General features: G+C 36.9%; 2 protein-coding genes across 3 annotated transcripts in view; one reads left to right on the top strand and one right to left on the bottom strand.

Annotated features, from left to right (window-relative positions):
• Window positions 1-23,260, bottom strand: part of LOC115516370 (protein only RNase P catalytic subunit) — a 134,268-nt gene that overhangs the window by 51,691 nt on the left and 59,317 nt on the right. The window lies entirely within an intron of this gene.
• LOC115516372 (60S ribosomal protein L23a-like) lies at window positions 2,250-2,782 on the top strand. Its single transcript, XM_032593696.1, is given in 2 exon segments — window positions 2,250-2,269; window positions 2,271-2,782. Coding segments are annotated over 2 exon segments (471 nt in total). The 3' UTR covers window positions 2,722-2,782.

Below are 23,260 nucleotides of genomic sequence, written 5' to 3'. Positions count from 1 at the left end.
TGTTTCAGGTATTTCTAGCTAGTCACATGTGTTGATTTTCAAGATAATTAACACTTACCAACATGAGCTTCTTCTTACGAAATTCTGCCACTGTCAGAATACTAGCTATTCTTGCCACTTCTGCTGACTTCCCAGTCTAACTCTTCTCCATGGGCTCAGTCAAGACTCCTAACTACGAGCTAAATGTTAAAAATGAAAACCACCCAGATGTAACTGAAATCAGAAATGTTTTATATAACTTTGACTTTTCCTCATCCATTCTGAAAACAGAGAATGAGATGATGCATCTTCACTATCCAAAATTAGATTTTTTTAAAGTTTATATATTCATTTTGAGAGAGAGAGCATGGCCAGGAGAGGGGGGTAGGGGGAGGGTGATGGTGAGAGAGAGAGAGAGGATCCCAAGTAGGGATAACCCTGACACAGGGCTTGAACTCATGAACTGTGAGATCATGACCTGGGCCAAAATCAAAATCAAGAGTCAGACACTCAACCGACTGAGCCACCCAGGCGCCCCTGAAATTAAATATTTTGTTAGTGGAAAAAAGAAAGAAAGAAAGAAAGAAAGAATTTAGATGTCTTCCAACAAATAATTAACGATAACTCAATTTATACATAGGAACGTTCTTCTAGTTATTCAGCCAAATGTCTTTCTCCTAGTCAAAACTTCGTAACACCTAATCAATTTCTTTTTTTCCATTTGTGAGTTTGAGTGTGTCTGTCTGTGCGTGTGTGCACACATGCACACACACATATGCAATTCTATGAGTTTTATCAATACCACGATCAGGATACAGAACAATTTCACCATTAATTAATTTTTAATTTTTATAATTCTATGCTGGTTAATATTTTAACACTAGCATTTATTTTTTATTTTTACAATTGCAACATAAAGATCTTATCTGTTTTAGAGACACTGCTCTAGCAAAAAAGGGAGAAGGTAAACTGGCACAGCTTGAAACTAGAGGTAGGGGGCAGAAAACTAATAAAAAATACATTAAATATTGCTACAGGGAATGCAATTCAACTCTAAGTATTGATGCCAAGAAATCAAGAGAAATGATTGGGGGGGGGGGGACTAATAAGTTTCTAACAAGGGAACTAAGAATAAAAATGACCTCAACACAAAAGGGTATGGCTTGCTGTGATACATACCACTACTTCTTTTGCATTCATTAGGAAACTGGTTGCTAAGTCATTATATTCAGGCATGGACATTTATCAGAAGAAATATACTCCTGAGGTTTAAAAGTCTAGAACTATCTTGTCCAATATGGTAGCAATTAGCTACGTTACTATTGAGCACTTGAAATATAAGTAGAATTGAGGTACACTGGATTTCTATGAAAATTACTATTCACATAGAATATAAAATATTTCATCAGTAATTTAAAAAATATTAATTACATGCTGAAATGATAACATTTTGGACATGCTGGGTTAAATAAGATTTAATGTTATTTCACTTGTTTCTTTTAATTTTTTTATATGGCTATTAGAAGATTTAATCTAACATTATATTTCTATTGAATAGTGCTGATCTACAATGTTACTCTAGAATGTTACTGGTCTGTTCTGTGAAAACCACTCTGTATAAGCTGACAGCACTGTACCAATAAGGCTGGTAATATGCGTTAAGAACTTTAAGAGGAGTGGTCATGTCTGCGCACTTGAATCCAGCCAGTTTGGGCAGGAATATAAACACTGATCAAAGAGAATAGGTATAGATAGCTATATTCTACTTTGAAATATATTTTTAAAATCCACACTAATTAATGAATAGATGAAAGAAAGACAAACAGCTAACAAAACAAGTATAGTAAAATGTTAATAGTAGAATCAAGGAGATGGGTGTACAGATGTTTGCTGTAAATTCTTTAAACTTTAATGTATTTTAAAAATGTTTCATAATAAAATGTTGAAAAAAAAAAGGGAAACAGGAAGCATTGTCTCAGCATGGAATAGTAGCTGATAAGGATTAAACTGGAGGGTTAGGAGGCCTGTTCCAGATACCATCGCTGTTAAAATGTATACTTTGCAGTTTCTTTGTTGGTGGAGAACAGGACAACGAACTATTAATGTATGCATAGTAATAGTGAAGAAAGTATTTTTTTCTGACAACTACAGTTCTTTATATTTGTTATCTGAATTCTGCCTTCAGGAAGTAAGGCTTTTCAATAAAACTATAAGGTCTTTTACTTTACGTTCAAAAACCTTCTTTTAAGAGTAGAGAGTTAATTCCTTTCATGAAGATGGCAGCAAAGGCAGAAGGAAGCCCTTGCCCCTCCCAAAGCCAAAGCCAAAGCAAAGGCTTTGAAGGCCAAGAAAGCAGTGCTGAAAGTCGTCCACAGTCATAAAAAAAAGATCCGCAGGTCACCTACATTCCGAGGACCCAAGACACTGTGTCTCCGAAGGCAGCCCAAATATCCTCTAAAGAGCGCCCCCAGGAGAAACAACCTTGACCACTATGCCATCATCAAGTTCCCCCTGACTACCGAGTCAGCCATGAAGAAAATAGAAGACAACAACACTCTTGTGTTCATTGTGGATGTCAAGGCCAACAAGCACCAGATCAAACAGGCTGTGAAGAAGCTCTATGACATTGACATGGCCAAGGTCTACACTCTGATCAGGCCTGATGGAGAAAAGAAAGCATATGTTCAACTGGCTCCTGACTATGATGCTTTGGATGTTGCCAACAAAATTGGGATCATCTAAACTGAGTCCAGTTGGCTAAATCTAAATATGATTTTTTTCAACATAAAAAAAAAAAAAAAAAGAGTAGAGAGTTAAAAGGCCCAGGAAAACACTTCAGCATTTATGTCATGTAGGATATAAATGTAGGCGCATGCCCAAGAGGCTCTGGCGTCCTTAGGTAAATGGCTTGACAGTTCATTTGCTCAGCATTATTAGGCTGTTAGTCCTGAAGAAAAAATAAAAGAAACACAACCACCTTGAGAAAAGAATTCAAAAAGAGACGACTCCACGTGATAATAATCTACTATCAGCAAACTTCAGGGGTTAAAAATCAACATACTGAATGCAATGAAGTTCATGTGTTAGAATTTCAACACTGTCATCAACAATGACAAACAAATGGTTAAATGTATAATCACTACAGAGAAGAAAACTTCTCATCGACTTTCTCAATGAACAGCACTGGAACACTGCTAAATAATTAATATAAATTATGTGTCCTAAAATAGAAATGGAATGGACCTTGAGAAACAATCCAGGTTAGTTATATGGTCTCATGAACGTAAAAACTCTCACATTAGAAAACAGATGAATGAGGCCCAGAGAAGCTCACTGTCTTACCTAAGGTCACCTGGTCAAAAAACATTGGTGGTGGGAATGGTGTGCAGTTTTTCTGACATCTGATATATGATGATGTTTCTAGTCTACAGACTTGTGATGGAGAAAAAGAGATTGGCTTCAGGTCAGGGGTGAATATTTAGGAATGATCTATCACCTTGCCCAAAAGGTTTAAACCTGGTGCTGGTTGGTGGGAATATAAAGTATAAAATAGCTATGGGCCTGCACAGTGTAGACGTAGCCAATATTTAAATCAGAGATCTTAACCAGTAAACTATAAGCTACCAACAGACTCTGAGGTTTCATGTGAATGCCACTATCCTCCCCCTAACTCTACAGCTTGGCCCCCTTCTCACTGCGAAGGGAAGTAAGAGTAACACCAGTGTCCTCTACCCTACTCAGGGAATTCGCTAACAGCATTCCCCACTCCTCTCCCATCTGATGACCTCAAGCCTTTAGGGATATGAAAAACACTATTCACCAGAAAGAAATGGAGAACCAAACAAAAGGTATGTTGTCTATCATAAGAACCACTATCATAGCCACCAAACATTCCACAAGTCTAAAAATACACTTTGGGTCAAACATTCACTCAACCTTTTGCGTATACTTAGCATATGCCAGACACTGTGCTGGATGTCGAAATTTCTAAAAAGAACAGTTCCTGCTATCAAGGAACTTAAGACAATTGCAATCGTGTGACTGATGCTACACCAGAGATGAGAGCGGGGTACTCAGACAGCACACATTAAGAGGCCAAGTGCCCAGACAAAAGATGACCTCTGGGAGAAGACAGGGAATGTGGGGAAGGGGTTTTAGGAATGAGAGACGATTCCCAAGCTGAGCCCTGAAAGGCAAAAAGAACTTAGCCATACTACAGAAGCAACATGTACACAGGCAAAAAATTATGGTGATATCACAAGTCTCAAGTGTTTGGTAGACTGTGAACATTTTCTATTTCAAGATCATGTCAATACTTTTAATTAAAATAAACAAATGCCACTGATGGCTTTCCTTTCACTTCTGAAGCTGCTTTTCTTTGTTAATAGAACAGATGTATAGAAAGCTGGCAAGATCGATAGAAAAGAATATAACACAGTGTTATCAGTCTTAGCCTCTGCTGTTAGAGAGCCTGGGTTTGAGTCTCAATTCTGACATTTACTAACTGTAAATTTATCATGGGCAAGTTTCTTGACTTCTCCAACCCCTTGTTTCTACATCTGTAAAATGGAAATGACACCTTATAAGACTGCTGTGAGGAATAAATGAGATAACATACATAAAGGGCTTAGAACAGTTCCTGGCACATGTGAAATTCTTAATTTTCTCATTTCTTTTACAAATCATCTCCCAATATGACTTTCCAGTAACACGACCATGTGACATGAGTATCACCTGTAACAAAGTTAAAGTGGAAGATAAAAATTTTAAAGGAGAAGGGTAAGTAAACAGAAAATTACCTCTTCCTCTGCAGGAAGTTTTTTTGTGGTTGCCAGATTAAAGGAGATAACAGATATCATTTGTGAAATACCAAGCTCTAGATAACTACATAAGGTGTACATATTTAGTAGTTCAGAATTTAATTAACTAATTCAGTAAAAAAACCTTTCGGATATTCTTGCTTGATTTTCAGGTTTCTTTTTTTTTGCCTCAACACAGTAACAAAACGATCAATTCTATCAAAAAAATACCCTTACACTAAAATCTAGATGTTATTAGTGGTAAGATCAAGCAAAATTAAATAAGGTTTAAATCTACATTAATATACAATTTCTTTGCTTTTATAGACTAATCTTAAGAAAGTATAAAGAACATTTTACTATCTAAAATTACTTTTAATTTATTCTAAAAGGAGTCCAGGATTAAAAAGCATTAAAAACACTAATTTCGAATATCTGTTACAGCTTCTCATATAACAAGTGAATAGTACTTGATGACTTAGAAAGTTTGGAAGACGGTTGGTTATGCTTTAAGGCAAAATTTCCCCAAGTGTATTTTGAAGAATATGCCCTTCAAAATGCTCTGTGAAAAAAGTTCCATAGTCAAATAATACATCCTCTCTTGGAAAATATCCGTATACACTGTGTTCTTCTTCCCTCCATACTTCCTGTTTTGGCTAATTCCTCCTTCTATGCTCTGGACCCTATTGCTTTCCACCTTCCTTAATAAACTAACCATTCACTCTTTTTCTCTTACATAGTCAGCTTCAACCCCAACTTGGATCTTCTCTCACATGTCTACTTACTTTATCCCCCTTCAGATACTGCCCTGTTTCTATCCTTCCTACTTCACAGCCTCAATTTCCTTTATTCCTTGTGACATAATGAAAAGTATACATATATTGGTCTCTGCCCTGGTTCCCGGCATAGAGTCCCTAAAACCCTTATAATTTCCTAAGTGATAAGAATACTAGGAACTCATCTTTTGTTTTAATATTTGGTCTCTGATCCCAGTTCATGATGCAGAGCTCCTAAATTCCTTAGAATTTCCTGGGTGATAGGAGCATCTTTTTTTTCTAAGGAAGTGACTGCTGGTGAGCTCCTGGATAGCTTCAGGACAGGGGCTGATCACCACAGAAAGACCAAACCATGATTAGAAGCTTGGAACTTTCAGCCCTAGCCCTTCATCCTCCAGGAAAGGAAGAGGGGCTGGGAACTGAGTTAATGGTCATGCCTAAATGATGAAGCCTCTATAAAAGTCCTCAAGTATGGGGTTTGGAAAGCTTCTAGGGTGGTCAATACATCTGCATGCCAAGAGGGTAGCACACCCCAACTCCACCAGTATGGAAGCTCCTGTACTTAGGACTTTTCCAGACCTTGCCCTATGTATTTCCTCATCTGGCTGTTCATCTGTATTTTTTTACCATATCCTTTATTATATAATAAACTGGTAATCATAAGTGTTTCCCTGAGTTCCATGAGCCATTCTAGCAAACGATAAAACTTGAGGAGGGGTCATGGGAACCTCCAATTTATAGCTGATCAGTCAGAAGTACAGGTGACAACCTGGGAACTGCAATTGGTATTTAAGGGGTATAGGGAATCTTGTGGGAGAGCCCTTAACTTATGGAGTCTGCGCTAACTGCAGTTAGTATCAAAAAAATTTAACTCAATTGTAGGACAACCAGCTGGTATCACAGATAATTGCTTGATGTGTGAAAAACCCACACATCTGGTGTCAGAAGTTAAGTAAAGTGTGGGATGTTCCGTGTAAGTGATAAAGGAGAGACAAACAGAGTGTGTAGTCCAAGCTACTCCATTTGACTGCTTATCCCTTCTCTCCACCTCCATAGCTCATTCTATGGTCACCAATCATCTCCATATCACTATATTCAATGACACCTCCTGATCCTCATTCCCCCATGATAGTTGTGTAATATTTGAAAATATTAATCTCTGCTCCCTTTTGAAACATTCTCTTCCCTTGGCTGCCATAACATACTTACTCTTCCAGTTTACCTATCATCTCTGTAGGTACTCTTCCATGTCCTTTGCAAGCTTATCCTCTTCTATATACTGGTTTATATATTAGAGTGCCTTAAAGCTTGGTCCTAGAATTACTCCTTTTTCATTCCAGATGGTTTCAATTATCACCTATAGGCATTTGAGTTAAAATTTCTACCTCCTTCCCAGACTCCTCTTTTGCATCGTAGGGCTATATGCCCAACTATCTATTAGGTATCTCCTTTTGGATACCCCAGAGGCATCAAACTCAACATATCTAAAGGCAGACTCGTAATTTTCCCTCCAACTGTCTTCCAACCTCTCAGGAAATGGCATCACCTTCTGTCCAGTTAAACAAACCCATTCCTTGATATCATCTTTGATCACTTTCTCCAATTAACACCCCCCCAATCCAGTTCATTACCAAATTCTCGGTTTAATTCCTAAATATTTGAAGATTCGTCCATCTTCTACCTAGTCTCTCCCTCTCTAAATTTATCTTTGTATGCTTCATTCTGGGTGAGTTTCTCAGTACCAACTTCCAATTCATAAATTTTTTCATTGTGGCCAGTCTAGAGTTTATTATGTCTACTGAATTATTTCAATGACTATTTTTCATTCAAGAGTTCTGATTCTTGGGGCGCCTGGGTGGCGCAGTCGGTTAAGCGTCCGACTTCAGCCAGGTCACGATCTCGCGGTCCGTGAGTTCGAGCCCCGCGTCAGGCTCTGGGCTGATGGCTCGGAGCCTGGAGCCTGTTTCCGATTCTGTGTCTCCCTCTCTCTCTGCCCCTCCCCCGTTCATGCTCTGTCTCTCTCTGTCCCAAAAATAAATAAACGTTGAAAAAAAAAATTTAAAAAAAAAAAAAGAGTTCTGATTCTTTTAAACATCTGTTTCTGTTTCATTTGCTTCATATTTTCTTGCTTGCCTTAAATAGAATATATTCATTTGAATCTGAGAAAATATATTAAACATACTTTAAAATATTTGAACCTTTACAGAATTAATTTGATCTATAAATTTATGTGTTTTTTATTTATTTTATTTTAGGGAGAGAGAAAGGGAGAGAGAGAGAGAGAGCAAGAGCACATAAGCAGAGGAGACAAACAGAGGAAGAGAGAGAATCCCAAGCAGGTTCCATGTTCAGCATGGAGCCCAATGTTGGCATCAATCCCAAGACCCTGGGATCATGACCTGAGCTGAAATCAAGAGTCAGATGATCAACCAACTGATCCACCCAGGTGTCCCTGTAAATTTATGTTTTAATTGTTTTGTTGGTTTTCTTTCTTAGCATTAAATTTCTTCACACTTTGAGTTTTGGTTTGTAGACTTATTTTCATTTTAAGTTTAGAGTTTTTGGTTCTTTTCTCTCTTTCACATTCTTAGCTGCCATTATGCTGATCCTATCCCTGCCTAAAAGTTTTGGGATTACTCATCTCCCTAGTTCCTGAGTCCTTTGTTGATGGGAATATCACAGATCCTGTCACTGGTGAGTTGCTAGAGTATTCTTCCGTCTTCATTCCTGGGGCTTGCAACTAGTTGACAGGCCATTAACTTCAAATGGTAGTTAAAAGGTCCCCCCCAACCCCCCACCCCAGTACCCCAGCTTCCTCTGCCATTTTGAGAAGCTTTGCTCCTGCTCTAGCTTTAAACAATAAAGCCCCATCTCACATGGCACACTTTTAGTCTTTCCTACCCCAAAGGAGTTAAATCCCTGCCTCCATGCCTATTCTAGGACTCAGAGCTAAGCAGGCCTGTGGTTACAGTTCTATTGAAGGTTTTGTTTATGCTTTGTTTTCTTTTTGAGCTTGGCAATATCTTTTTAGTTTGTAGTTTCTATAGTTCATCTATCATTGATATATAGATGTATATAAGTGGTACATCAAAGTGTGAATTTATGGAACCACCTTAACTGGAAATCACTGATTCACTTTCCACACTACAGCCAGAATTATACTTTTAAAATGAAAACTGCATTATGTCAATTCCCTGCTTTCTATCACTCTTAGGATAAAGAACCAACTCCTTGAAGTCTATAATGTCTGGACCTTTTCCAATCCTACCATCCTGACCTTTCAGTCTCTCATACTTGTCATCTTCCTGTTAACCAGCCCCCACCAAGGGCCTCTGCACATGCTATTCTCTACCTAAAATACTTCCTTTTTTGTTATCTTTCTCTACTTAGTTAACTCCTATTCATCCCTCTGACCTCAACCCATTTGCCATTTCTTCAAAGAAACCTTTCCTGATCTCCTTGTCCAGGTCAAGTTTTGTTTTTGTTTTCTTAAATGTCTTCATAGCACCATGTACCTTCTGTTTGTTTGTTTCGTATCATTTATCACAATTGCAATTTTACACATATTTCTAGGATTATTATAACGTCAGGCTATAAACTCCACAGGGGTGATGATCATGCCTGTTCTGATTTACCACTGTACCTAGTTGCTGAATGACTGAAAGAAAATTCCAACCCTTCAATATTATATTTAAGGTGCTCCAAACCATGGCCACAACCAACATTTTCAACCTTATCTCCCACTACTACCAAACAAGTAAGCTATGTTCCAACTACTAGTGGTCTACTCACTAGTCTTCAAGTGTGCCTTTATTTTCTGCCTTTAAACACTCATGACTCAAACCATTGCCTCTGCTTAGACCACCCTTTCCCACTGACTCTGCCTGATGAAGTTCATCTCAAATGCCACCTTGTTCATGAAGTCTTTACCTAATCTCCTAATCTACATCTCACTAATGATGTGAATACCCCTGCTCCTCCGTCATTTGAATATGTGTCTTATCACTTCTAGGTTGTGAGTTTCCTGAGGGCAAACACCATAAGGCCATTTCCAGAACCACACAATAGTAACTTAGTATTTACTGAACTGAATTCTGGGCACAGAGAGTTAAACTTATTTTTGTTGATTTGCAGAAGATTTTATTAGAAAGTGACTATGCTGTATTTAAACTCTGGCAAACAAAACGTTATAGTAAAACAAAACCTCTTTGGCTTTGAGTTATATAACACAAATGTCTGGTTGTTTTACGGTATACTGAAATAAAAATAAGAACACACGGAGAGGACAAAAAGACACATTTTATGGCATAAAGAAATATAAACAAAACTCTATCAATGTTTTATTTAAAATATCCTCATTTCGAAATGGGAGAGCCATTTTTTAGGGGCTCTTGTGGGGGTGTGGAGGTAAACAGATTACTGGCTGCAGTGACATTCTTATTTTGAGATTGTGCCATATCCCAGGGAAAATGTGGAGGGGTTCCCTTGAGTTGGCAGGTCCAAGTTGGTGGGTGAAGAAGAGAGGAAAAAGAACAGGTAAGTAACCTTAGGGTGTAAGGGTCAGTGTGCATAGAATAGAGAACCCAGTGGATATAAAAAAAGAAAGAAAGAAATCAAGTCTCAGGATAGCATGGAAAAGCAGCAGAACAAAGAACCAGTGGGAAAGATTCCCACCTATTCCTTCTGCAGCAACACACCAAAACTGTATGTCTTTTTATAAGTGGTCTTCTCTACCTACAATATATTTGTAACTTCATTAAAGAAAAGTTTTACACTTCTGAAATGACTGTCAGAGAATACCAAAAATCTCCATGTTTAAAGCAGGCATTGCAATTACATAAAACAATTGGGCAGATATGCCAATTTCACTAGTACAGGTACAGGCAAACAATATTAATGCAAAATAACTACAAGTCTTGAGTATATCAGGTGTGGGGGGGGGGGGGGAAAGTCCTTAAGTTCCAAAGCATTTCAAACCACAGAAAGGGTAAGTTTTTTTCTTTGCATCTCCACTGACTCTAAAAATAAGCCTTTACTATTTTCCAGATTATAAAAGAAATGTAAGTTCATTATTTAAAAAAATTCTAAAACTACACAAATACAGAAAGCCAACATTCTATATAACCCTTCCCTTTTAGAGGTAACTAGTGTTTATCAGATGGGTAACGACCACTTTTTGATTACTTGAGACACAGTAATAGTAGAGCTGCTCTGAACAAGTTTATGCTAATTATTTCAATTTATCCTTTGAGCTGTTACCTTTCCTACTCCACTGCTAAGGAAACAAAAAAGGAAAAAGAAAATTCAAAATACACGCTGATCCTCCAAAACAGGCAACACACAAATAAGATTAACCCCTGGGGAAAAAAAATCAAAGGTGACTGGGCAAAACTGTTACACTAAGTGGCAGAAACAAGTATTATTTGATATTGAAAAATGGAGTAAAAGTAGAAAAAACACTAACCTTTCTTGTTTATTGTTCTCAATAATCAAAAATGGAGACAGCATCTTTCCCTTCAATGGAGACTGATGCAGCCTACTTAATTACCTGTGTTTTCTAGCTTTCAAAAAAGAATGTTGTACAACTGAGTTACACTGTGGTGCCAGAAAGTAAGGAAATGCTCACAACATTGACAATGATGGGGGTATGTCAAAGAGACACAGGAGCCAACAAAAAGTTTGCAATTGCCAAAGCTAGAATATATTGAACAACAAAATAAATATTAGATTATAACCCAAAGTATAAAATAAAATATCCATGAGTCCATACTACTATAAATAAGCATTAAATAAATAAGTAAATGGGGGACAATATACACATTTCCCATGTAGAAGAATCTAAAATAATTTATGTAAATCCTCTGCCTCCAAGAAGGAAGAACATAACTCCCTCCTCTCCACATGTGGCTGCATACTGACTTCCTTCTGAAGATTACAACATGAAAAGAGGGGGAAAAAGAAAAACTTCAATATCGTGTTGGAGAAGTCTGACAAACACTTCCTCAGCCAGGTGATCACAGGTAACAACAGGAGGGATAAGTCATGTTGATACCATGTACTTTTAATATCATGTTATGGGACTAGTAATTTACCTCCATGGTCTTCCTTCCCAAAACCCATAACCCCACACTAATCATGAGAAAAACATCATACAAACCCCAACCGAGGGACATTCTATGTAATACCTGCCCAGCACCCCTCAAAACTGTCAAGGTCATCAAAATAAAGTCTGAGAAACTGTCACAGGGAAGAGGAGTCTAACAAGATGTAATGATTAAATGTAAGGTGGTATTTCTGGATGAGACCCTATGACAGATGTTATGATATCTTAATATCATTTTTTTCTCTCTGATGACATGTCAGAATGACAACCAGGTAGTGGACATTGAAATGGAATTAATAAAACAAAATATTGGAAGTAATTAAGAATTTGGTATACCTAGAATGTTTTCATAACCATAGAACTATGTGGCTTTGCAGTTTTCACTTTCAAGTTCTTATTTTGGTAAAAGACTGATATTGATAAAACACTTTATGTGTATTTTGCAGGGTTATTTTGGTCCATTTTAAGAGGAAGTGCTATTTCCATTTATCTTCTAAGCTTAAACCCAGTAAAATTGCCTGTTATCTCTTTCCTAAACCAATGAGAAAATTTTCAAGAGGTTTTCCTGCCATTCATATCATAATATGTGCAGATATTTTTGTGGAGAGGGATATCTATAATAATCGGAAAGCTTCAATTCAGATTAATTTTGTAACTTTATGTACACAAGTACTTTCTAGGCATTTATGATTTACACAAGACTGAGTGAGAAAGCACTACACTGATTAAATTAAATGATGTTGAGTTTGCAAGCTTCTTTTTTCACATAAAATAAATGGTATTTGCTATAATTATTTAACAAAAACCAAAGGCACTTCAGATACTTCAACCCACCTGAGTATCTCTTTAAATCTTAAGAGTGCTTGCTACATAGGCAGTATATTAGAGATATATGTTTCCTAGCCAGATTTTTTAAAAAACTGAAATCAAATTATATATTTTAAAAACAAGGTCTAGGGGCGCCTGGGTGGCTCAGTTGGCTGAGCATCCGACTTCGGCTCAGGTCATGATCTCATAGTTAGTGAGTTCAAGCCCCGCGTGAGGCTCTGTGCTGACAGCTCGGAGCCTAGAGCCTGTTTCGGATTCTGTGTCTCCCTCTCTCTCTGCCCCTCCCCCGCTCATGCTCTGTCTCTCTTTCTGTCAAAAATAAATAAAAATTTTTGGGGCGCCTGGGTGGCGCAGTCGGTTAAGCGTCCGACTTCAACCAGGTCACGATCTCGCGGTCCGTGAGTTCGAGCCCCGCGTCAGGCTCAGGGCTGACGGCTCGGAGCCTGGAGCCTGTTTCCGATTCTGTGTCTCCCTCTCTCTCTGCCCCTCCCCCGTTCATGCTCTGTCTCTCTCTGTCCCAAAAATAAATAAACGTTGAAAAAAAAAAAAATTAAAAAAAAAAAATAATAAATAAAAATTTTAAAAAAATAAATAAAAAATAAAATAAAAACTAGGTCTAGTACCACTGTGGATTACTGTGGATCCAAAGTGAAAAACCAGCTTACCCATTTTCCAAAGAGGTCAAGAAGCATGAGTTCTGCTACCAGGCCTTCTCACCAACTTGAGACAGCATTAATGATAATGAGTTATTGAGGCCTGTTCTCTCAAGCTCGTATATTATTCTTCTGACTCTTTTACTGCTGATACTTACACAGTCCATTCGCCTGGTCCTAACAAGGGTGTTGTAAAGAGCACCCACAGTGCCCACATGCCCTATACTAAAAAGGCCTGCAAGTGAAATCTCTTTGGTTCAAATATTAGAAATAATGGTACTTTCCCCAAACAATTTGTTTCCATTTGGTCTTATGAATTACATGAATCCCCCAAATCAATGAACCTTACAGTGGAAATAATTTCTTTAGAAGGTGTACCAGAATTGTGTGTCTTCAAACTGCTCTACTTTCTGATTATCTCTTCACTCTCCCAAAACCCATCCCAGTCTCTGTGAGAATCTCTTTAAGGAAAGAGAGTGTTTATAAATGGCAGTGTGGAGTGCTTATGAATGATGTACAGGCAGATAAAAGGACAAACCCCTACTCTTCCGCAATCATGTTTTCATCTTCAAGTCTGTTGACAGAATTTACAGCCAAATTACTAGAGTACTGCATGGTATAAATTTTGTGGAACCAAACTCAAGCCTCTTATTTTTCCTAAGCTTATATTCCCTTTGTGCTCTTATTTTAAGTTCATTTTATTTTAACTTATTTTAAGTTTATTTTCTGCATTACACACACTATTTTTTTTTTAATTTTTAATGCTTTATTTATTTTTGAGAGAGAGAGCATGAGAAGGGGAGGGACGGGGGTGGAGTAGGGGGGGAAAGAAGATCTGAAGCAGGCTCTGCGCTGAGAGCAGCCAGCCCGATGTGGGGCTCGAACTCACAAACTGCAAGATCATGACCTGGGCTGAAGTCAAACGCTCAACCGACTGAGCTACCCAGGCGCCCCTGCAGTGTACACATTATTATAATCATCTTTTATCTCATAGAACAAAGTGGGACACAGATAATCTACAAATAAAGAATAGCTATGGTGGAGGGGGAGATGAATACCTGAAGAACTATATACACTTCCTAATACTATCTAGGAAAAAAAACCACGTCTAAATGAAATATTGCAATAAAATCTAAGATCTGAATTGATCTCAATCAATCGATCTTCATTGTATTTGACTGGGAGAAAAATCAGCCTTTCAGTAGTTAAAAGTCTGAAATAGAAGCTATTTTAAAAGGAGAATTATTTTAAAATAAATATTTTAATATAAAATTAATGACTAATAAAGTATTACCACTGCAATAATAGGTAAGAATAATTGATATAACTCCAAAAATATGTTTAAGTAAACTTACTACTCATTCTGGAATTGCTGTTTACCTTAGAGATTTAACAAATATATATTTTTAAATTTTGATTAAAGTGGGTATTATATTTTCATAGGGAGCTCTGCCTACCACATTCCTGGAAGTGTTTTAAAACATTGTCATAGAAGCAAGGTACACACAATAATGATTCACAAAGATAATCTCACCACACCCCAAACAGTTATCACACAAACATTATCAGTGGCACATCAAGAGAAGAATCAACTTGTCATTGAGATTTTGTCAGAGAGACAACAGATATGGAAGCCTGGCAACGCTGTATTCCTAACAATGCTGTTCTAAGACACACAATCACTTGAATGAGTAACGCAATGGGGGAAATTTTCTTTCAAACACTATGCAAAATAATACCTTTTTGGAGACGTCTGGAAAGAAAGGGACATGAGGCTAACATCATTATAGAAATTTTGCCTGGCTTCATTCATCTTTCTACTTATTCCCTTGATTACTTCACCAAAACCCCACTTATGTGACAGTTGATCATTCACCCCATTAGCAGTTGGTACATGTAAGAATAATTCTGAGTGGTGTAGACTATTCTAGCAGTCACATAACAAAACAGAATTCTTATGTGTGTCAGGCAGGTAGAGTGGGTGGAATTGCACGTGGATGAAAGGAAGTACCTAGTCAGTGTGGCATTATTTGATTGCAGGTAATGTGACCTCCTTGAGTTATCATGTCATGAAAGATGAATAGTAAGAAAAGGAACATATTTTGTGTTTTTCAGTAAATTCTAGATTGGCATTCACTAATGCCTATTTATTTCCCCAAGTCACTTAGATCATCTTTGACTAGCTAGATATAATTATTCTAAAAATAAGGAATCAAGATTAGACCTACTTTTTCTCTCCCATGTAGTAAGTTTATAGATTAGAGAACTCTTATCAGCCCTTCCAAAGTCCCAATAAAACAGAACTTAAATGCTGCTACAGGTTAGCTGCCTTAAGATTCACAGTCCAAGTTTATAGTTACCACTGGTTTTCTTTTAATCTTAGGCTTATAAATACATACTAACAATGACTTATTTGGGTGATTATTTCAGATGCCCTAGAGAGAAACAAGCAATTCCACTGGTTTGATACTCCCTATAATTAATTAATTGAGTCTTAGGCTTTCCCCAGTTAGCACATTCTCTTTGGGCTACTTAACATATTTTTTTAAAGTCATATTCTAGGTACCTGAAAATCATCATAATGCTAATATAACAACTCGATAATGTAACTGTTGGTTATGGAAACATGACAAACTTCTACTTTGAAAGTGGAAGAAGTATATTATTCTTAGGACCAAGTTTCAGTACCTTAAAATGAGTTTCATATATTCAGTTAAAAAAGCAGAATCCCGATCTAAAAATTATTAAGACTTCTAATAATTTTGAGTGTTTACCTTTTATAAACTGCTTGTTTTTGTAAAGCAGTATGATCACACTTCTGAGAAACTGTCTTTATATTATAGTGGTTCTCAAAATGTGGTCCCCAAACCAGCAGCATCAGCATTACCTTCTCAGCCCCACCCCCAGACCTTCAGAATCAGGAACTCTGGGGGTAGGGCCTGCATCCTGTTTTAACAAGCCCTCAAGGTGATTCTGAGGCACACTAAAGTCTGAGAGTCAATATTCTAAAATATAGCCGAATCACTAGAGGTTAAGTTTGTAATACTACATATTTATTTCAAAGTTTTTTTTCTTTAAAAATATGTTAATTTTTTCTAAAGAAAGATAAAGTGAACAGTGAAGTCCTTTGCCGGATTACAGTTTAACCTAGAAAAAACTGGATTCATAATTGTTCTTACAGCTCCTAGCCTTAAAAACACTGAAAGAACCAGTCTTTAAATTCCACTGGAAAGAAACTATTGTTAACCAGTTGACTAAAATTAAGAACATGTTTAGAAACAATCTCCAATCACTTATTTCCAATCATTAGTAATCAACGAAACTTACGAAAGTAAACTGAGAAAAATGACAAGTTTTCAATTTGACATTTCAATACAGAAAAAAGTTACTCAAACACCTTCTCAGAGGAAACATGGGGGTTAGTACATGTTTTCTGAAGGCAACAATAGCAGCATGACATCCTAGTTTTGAGACCCAAGGAACAAGACCTTCTACCTCTAAAGCCAGTCCTTAAGAGCTAGTCTTTAAGTAGGAAGAAAAAATATATGGAGAAAAGTATTTAAAAGTTAAGAAGGTATTATTAATAAAAATACTTCAATACTTAATCTAACATTTGCCACTGCAAACACAGTAAGATAATTTAAGAGTTTCTGTGCTACTTTAATATTATTAAAACATAATTTCGGGGCGCCGGGGTGGCTCAGTCGGTTAAGCAGCCAACTTCGGCTCAGGTCATGATCTCACGGTCTGTGAGTTCGAGCCCCGCGTCGGGCTCTGTGCTGACAGCTCAGAGCCTGGAGCCTGTTTCGGATTCTGTGTCTCCCTCTCTCTGACCCTCCCCCGTTCATGCTCTGTCTCTCTCTGTCTCAAAAATAAATAAACGCTAAAAAAAAAAAAAAAAAAAAAAAAAACAACATAATTTCAAGCACAGTTGGTGTTAAACTCTACAATATTTCCACAGTTTGAGCAAAAAAAAAAAAAAAAAAAAAAAAAAAAATGCCCAAGATCACACACACACCACACAAAACACTGAGCATAGTTTATTGTATCTTAGGTTTTTTATGGTATTGAAACATTTACAAGAGTATGTAAATCAACCAAAAGAAATAAAATAACTTGGGTGGCAGAAAAAAAAGAGAGAACTCATTGCTAAGTAAATGCTACTGCCAAATAACCTTTACTGGCTAATACCCATGCTTCAATTTTTCTCTCACTATAGTAAAACCAACTAAGAGGTGGCAATCAAAACAAATTCTGCAGTGTTTCCACCAAACTACTTTTTATTCAATGCCTCAAGCATGCTGTAAGGATAAAGCATTCAGTGCTGATGTCTGGCCATAATTCTTTTAAATTACATTATATATTTTCATTCTATAGAAGCTATTTTAACCAATTCTCAGTTATCGACAAAAATTGGTAGCAGAGTTTTGAACAGCTAGCAAAATTAACTAAAATGATGTACTTTTCCCCCTATACACTACACCCTCTACTAAAGGAGCTTATTATGAACAAACGAAAATCCAAAATGCAAGCTGCAAAAGGAGCAAGGAACAAGGACACTAGGACTGAATTATGGGTAGGAGCGTGAGCCTGTGTGTGTGTGTGTTTGGCAGGGGAGACAAGAGAGAAAACTCAAAATAAGAACCCTTCCAATTTATATCCTTTTATTTTCTAGGTAAAAAGTTAGTACGGTGTCCCTGTCCCCTCAAGATGATCTCACATTGCCAATTATTAATGATGAATTGGTGGCTCAAAAGAAAAACTCATCCTGAAAATGAAAGTAGTGAAAGTGTAAAATATGAGTCATGGAGACTTTAGAATTCCTATCTGTTCATTCTAGAAAAAAAAAAAATCAACCATCAGTTCTTTCTACATAAAACCATGGTGAAGGAAACTGATACTGGAAAAAAGAACCTAGGTGAAGACAGTTTGCATGGTCATGCTGAAACTCATTTCTAGCTCCTGGGCTACACTTGACCATTGTAACAAGCAAGACATCACCAACCTCAGTGTGGTAGTCATTAGAGCTATTCAAAAACATTAATTCTCCTTCTCCTTCTGGGCACATGTGGTAGGATTTCCCCCCAGTCCCCATCTTACTGAACTCAGGTGTAGCTGCATAGCTTGCATTAGCTGCTAATAAATTATGAGCAGAAGTGATAGGTATCAGATCTGAGTAGAAGCTTTATGAGTCAGCATGTGCTCTACACCTTCCCTTTTCCCTCTGTCACAGTCTGGCAATATTTCAGAAAATTATGCGGAATCCTGGAATAAGGATGACAATGAGACAGATGATCCACACTGAACATGCAGCATGAACAAGAAATAATTTGTTTTAAGCCATTGAAATTTGGGTTTATTTTTTTTTTAATTTTATTTATTTATTTTGAGATAGAGACAGAGACAGAGACAGAGAAGGAGAAAATCTCACAAACCACGAGATCATGACCTGAGCCAAAGTCAGGAGTTGGATGCTTAACCCACTTAGCCACCCGGGCGCCCCAGAAATTTTGGGTTTATGACTGCAGCATTACATAACCTATCCTAATGAATACTAATACAGTCTTTTATTTTCTCTGTACCATTAATATATTTCTTATTTAATTATTTTACAGAAAAGTTAGCCATTTATTTAGACACTCAGGTTTAGATTCTAAGCATCAGTTCAAAACAATGAAGACCCCCAAATTGAAAAAACTAAGAGCAGATTGTCAGTTATATTTAAATTAGGAAACTAAACGCATCATAAAAAACTACCATACTTTGGTACCTACAAAGTTAAGACCATGGACAACTAAATGCACTCACAAGGTGGTGGTGGTTTTTTTTTTTTTTTTTTTCTTCTTAAATTTATTGGATTATGTGCCAGGCACTGCAATAAGTGCTTTTCAATGATTAGTTCATTTGATCTTTACAGAAGGCATGAAGAGCTTTAACAGCCTAGATCATAAAGCTAGCAAGTGAATGAAGTTGCAGAGTGAAACTCAAGAAGTCTTTCAGAGTTAACCCCCAAACCCAGTTATTTCTAACAGTTTATATAATTTCCTATAACTCTATATCCATTTGTTCATCCTTTCATTCATTTACTAAGTATCTAGTGAGCAATTTACTATGTGTAAGGCCCTTTTCTCAGTGCTGAAACTATAACTGTAAACAAGATGTACAAGATCTTCAACATTGGGGCATTTTCATTCTGATGGAGGTTAATAAAGTAAACAGAGACATGTATCGGAAATTGTAGATACTAAGTGCTATGAAGGAATTAAATAACTATTGCTGTATAATTAACTACCCTGAAACTTGGGTTAAAATAACCACCTATTTTCTCACAGTATTATGGGTTGGCAACTTAGGTTGGGCTCAGTTGGACAGTTATTCTGCTCTACATGGCATTGGTTAGGCCAATCCATGTGTTCACAATCAGTTGGCAGGTTGTCCAGAGGCTGTCTGGTATTAGATGACCTTACTCATATGTTTGGAGCCTTAGTTGGGATGGCTGTGTCCCTGATCTTTCTTAACCTCTTTTTCCCTCTCCCTCTCTATGTGGCATCTCATTCTTAAGGAGACTGATGTAGGCTTGTTCACAAGGTGGTAATTCCTCGAGAGTGACAGCATAGCCGCATGACCTCTTGCGCCCTTGCCCAGAAGTCCCACAATGTCACTTGTGCCACATTCTACTGGCCAAAGCAAGTCATAGAGCAAGCCCAGATTCAAAATGTGGGGAAACAGACTCCATCTCCATATGAGAGGAGCTGCAAAGAATCTGTGGCCATTTTTAATCCATTACCAAAGTAAATAAGGTTGATGTAACTGAAAATGCAGGCAGAAGGTAGGAAAGCAGACTGGGGTTACTTCAGAAGAATTAGGGAAGGCCTCTGAGGTGCTGATAATGACCCTGCCATTTTAAGAAGAAAGAACATTAAAGGCTGAAGGAATAGCAAGTACAAAGACCTTAAGGCAGGAACAAGTTCAGTGTGTTTGAGGAACAGGAAAAATGCTAGTGTGCCCATTATCCATTGAAAGAAAAAAAAACAGTACTATAATCCATGATAAGGAACTTGGATTTCATTCTAAGTGTAACTGAAAGACATTAGGGCAAGGGTGAAAAAGCAAGGAGACCACTTAGGAGTTTAGATGAGAGATGATATGAATGGAGATGGAAAGAGATAAGATTATGGGATATATCTGGGGATTATGACCAATAAAACTTGTCATCGGGGCACCTGGGTGGTTCAGTCAGTTAAGCATCCGACTTCATCTCAGTTCGCCTTGTGGTTCATGAGTTCAAACCCCGTGCTGGGCTCTGTGCTGAAAGCTCAGAGCCTGGGGCCTGCTTCGGATTCTGTGTCTCCCTCTCTCTCTCTCTCTCTCTACCCCTCCCCTGCTTGTCTCTGTCTCTCAAAAATAAACATTAAAAAAATTGTTTTTAAGCAAACAAAAACAACAAAAAAACTTGTCAGTCAACTGGATTTGGAGCTAGTGAAAAAGAGCAATTGAGGCTAGAATCTTTGGTTTTTGACTTGAACAACTGGGAAGATGGTGGTGCCAATTACTTATTCACTTAAGCTCTAAAAAATACAAGTTAATTTCTACCTCTGGCTATGCAAAGCTTTTCCTCCGAAGACTTGTGGATTTATTTTATTTTATAATATTTTATTTATTTTTGAAGGAGAGAGAGAGAGACAGAGTGTGAGCAGGGGAGGGGCAGAGAGAGAGGGAGACACAGAATCCGAAGCAGGCTCCAGACTCTGAGCTGTCAGCACAAAGCCCTACACAGGGCTTGAACCCATGAACCGTGAGATCATGACCTAAGTTGAAGTTGGAAGCTTAACCAACTGAGCCACCCAGGTGCCCCTTTCTTTAGAAGGATTTGTAAGAGTCAAAATAGCATGCTGTTGGATGGTTGTTAATAAAGAGATTCATGAACCTAAAACTACGCTAAAAAGATAAGTTTATTAAATTAAAAGACAATAAATGCAATTGAAGAAAATCCAAAATACTGTATCTTGCAGAAGGTAATGCTAAAGAGATACCAGTTCAAGTGAGTCAAGGGTTCAATGGAGCAAGAGTTCATACCTGATACTTTAGTCAAAGTTTAAAATTTAATCAAATTTAGTTTCTCCCAAATTACAACACATTCTGGAGAACTGAATGTTATGAAAACTGTTTTGCAAAACTTATTAAAAAAATTTTTAGCCCATGTATTTTGGGTAAACGTTATTCTCTACTCTGACATTTGAAGTAAATTTAAAAAAAAAAGAATCATATACAAATATAAGAATCACTGTTAATGGACAACAAAATGCACAATATACTACAAATGTCTTGCTTAGATAACATACCTATTAGCCCAATTATGTTCCTAGCATTTATTGGCCTACGGACATATCCTCACATCTTAAAACAATATCTGACATGGAATAGGTGCTCAGTAAACAGTAACTGAATCTACATTGTAATTCCTGGCTAAGATGTTCTAACTGTCCTCAAAAAGGAGACTATATAATTAACCACTGGTCACCCAGAACCCTTCCCACTTTTCAAAATAAAAATACAAATTGGATCTTTTCTTCTTCTGAAAATTTGAAACTAGATATATATATTTTTAAGCAGGATACACTTTACATTTGAAAAATATCTACAAGATTAGTAACAAGTCTTATTTTCCCCAGATTTACTAAAGATTAAACCAATGAATCAGAAACAGTCAAAGGTAGTCCTATCTGAATCTATCTTCTAAATTATTGCTTATCATCTACCCATGACTATATCTCTAAATATTCAGAAACCATAAATGCAGGAACTAAAACTATAGAACTCTTAGAAGAAAACATAGGCATAAATTTTCATGATCTAGGATTAGGCAATGATATTTTAATTTTTTATGTATTATTATTATTTTTAATTTATTTTTGGCAATGATTTTTTTTTAGATATGACACCAACAATGACAGGCAACAAAAGAAAAACAATAGATAAACTGGACTTCATTAAAATTAAAAACTTTTGTGCTTCAAAAGACAATCTAATTGGGAGAATATATTTGCAAATCATTTACCTGATAAAGATCTAATATTCAGAATATATAAAAAATACAACTCAACAATAAAAAGACAAGTTACTATTAAAAAATAGAGTATTTTTTAAATGTTTATTTATTTACTTTTGAAAGAGAAAGAGAGAATGAGAGAGAGAAAACGCAAGCAGGGGAAGGACAGAAAGAGAGGGCGACAGAGAATCCCAAGCAGGCTCTCTGTTGCCAGTGCAGAGCCTGAGACAGGGCTTGAACTCACAAACCATGAGATCATGACCTGAGCCAAAATCAAGAGTCAGACACTCAACCAATGGAGCCACCCAGGTGCCACCCAAATAGAGGATTTTAATAGATATTTCTCCAAAGAAGACATGCAAATGGCCAACAAACATAAAAAGATGCTTAACATCCTATGTCATTAGAAATGCAAATCAAAACCCACAAAAAATTCCACTTCGTATACACTAGAATGGTTATAATAAAAAAGACTGATAGTAACATGTTGGTGAGGATGCAGAAAAACTGGAACTCTTATATACTGTTATGGAGATGTAAAATGGTGCAGCTGCTTTGGAAGTTTGGCAGTTCCTCAAAAGTTTAAATAGAGAATTACCATATGACCTGGCAATTCTACTCCCAATTATAGATCCAAGAGAACAGAAAACATGTCCACACAGTGCAGCAAAAGTGGTTCTAAGGAAGAAACATATAGCAATACAGGCCTACCTCAAGAAGCAAAAAAAAAATCTCAACTAAACAACTTAACCATATACCTGAAGGAGCTAGAAAAAGAATAAGCAAAGCCCAAACCCAGCAAAAGGAAGTAAATAATAAAGATAAGAGCAGAAATAAATGATACATAAACTAAAAAAACAACAGAACAGATCAATAAAACCAGGAGCTGGTTCTTTGAGGAGATCAACAAAACTGATAAACCTCCAGCCAGACTCATCTAAAAAAAATAAAAAGAGGAAGAGAGAGAGGATCCAAATAAACAAAGTCACTAATGAAATATGAAATAACAACCAACACCATAGAAATATAAACAATTGTAACAATATTACGAAAACCTACATGCCAACAAATTG

Source organism: Lynx canadensis, chromosome B3 (genome assembly GCF_007474595.2).
Source record: "Lynx canadensis isolate LIC74 chromosome B3, mLynCan4.pri.v2, whole genome shotgun sequence".
In the NCBI taxonomy this organism is placed as follows: Eukaryota; Metazoa; Chordata; class Mammalia; order Carnivora; family Felidae; genus Lynx; species Lynx canadensis.
This window is presented reverse-complemented; position numbering and strand designations above follow the sequence as displayed.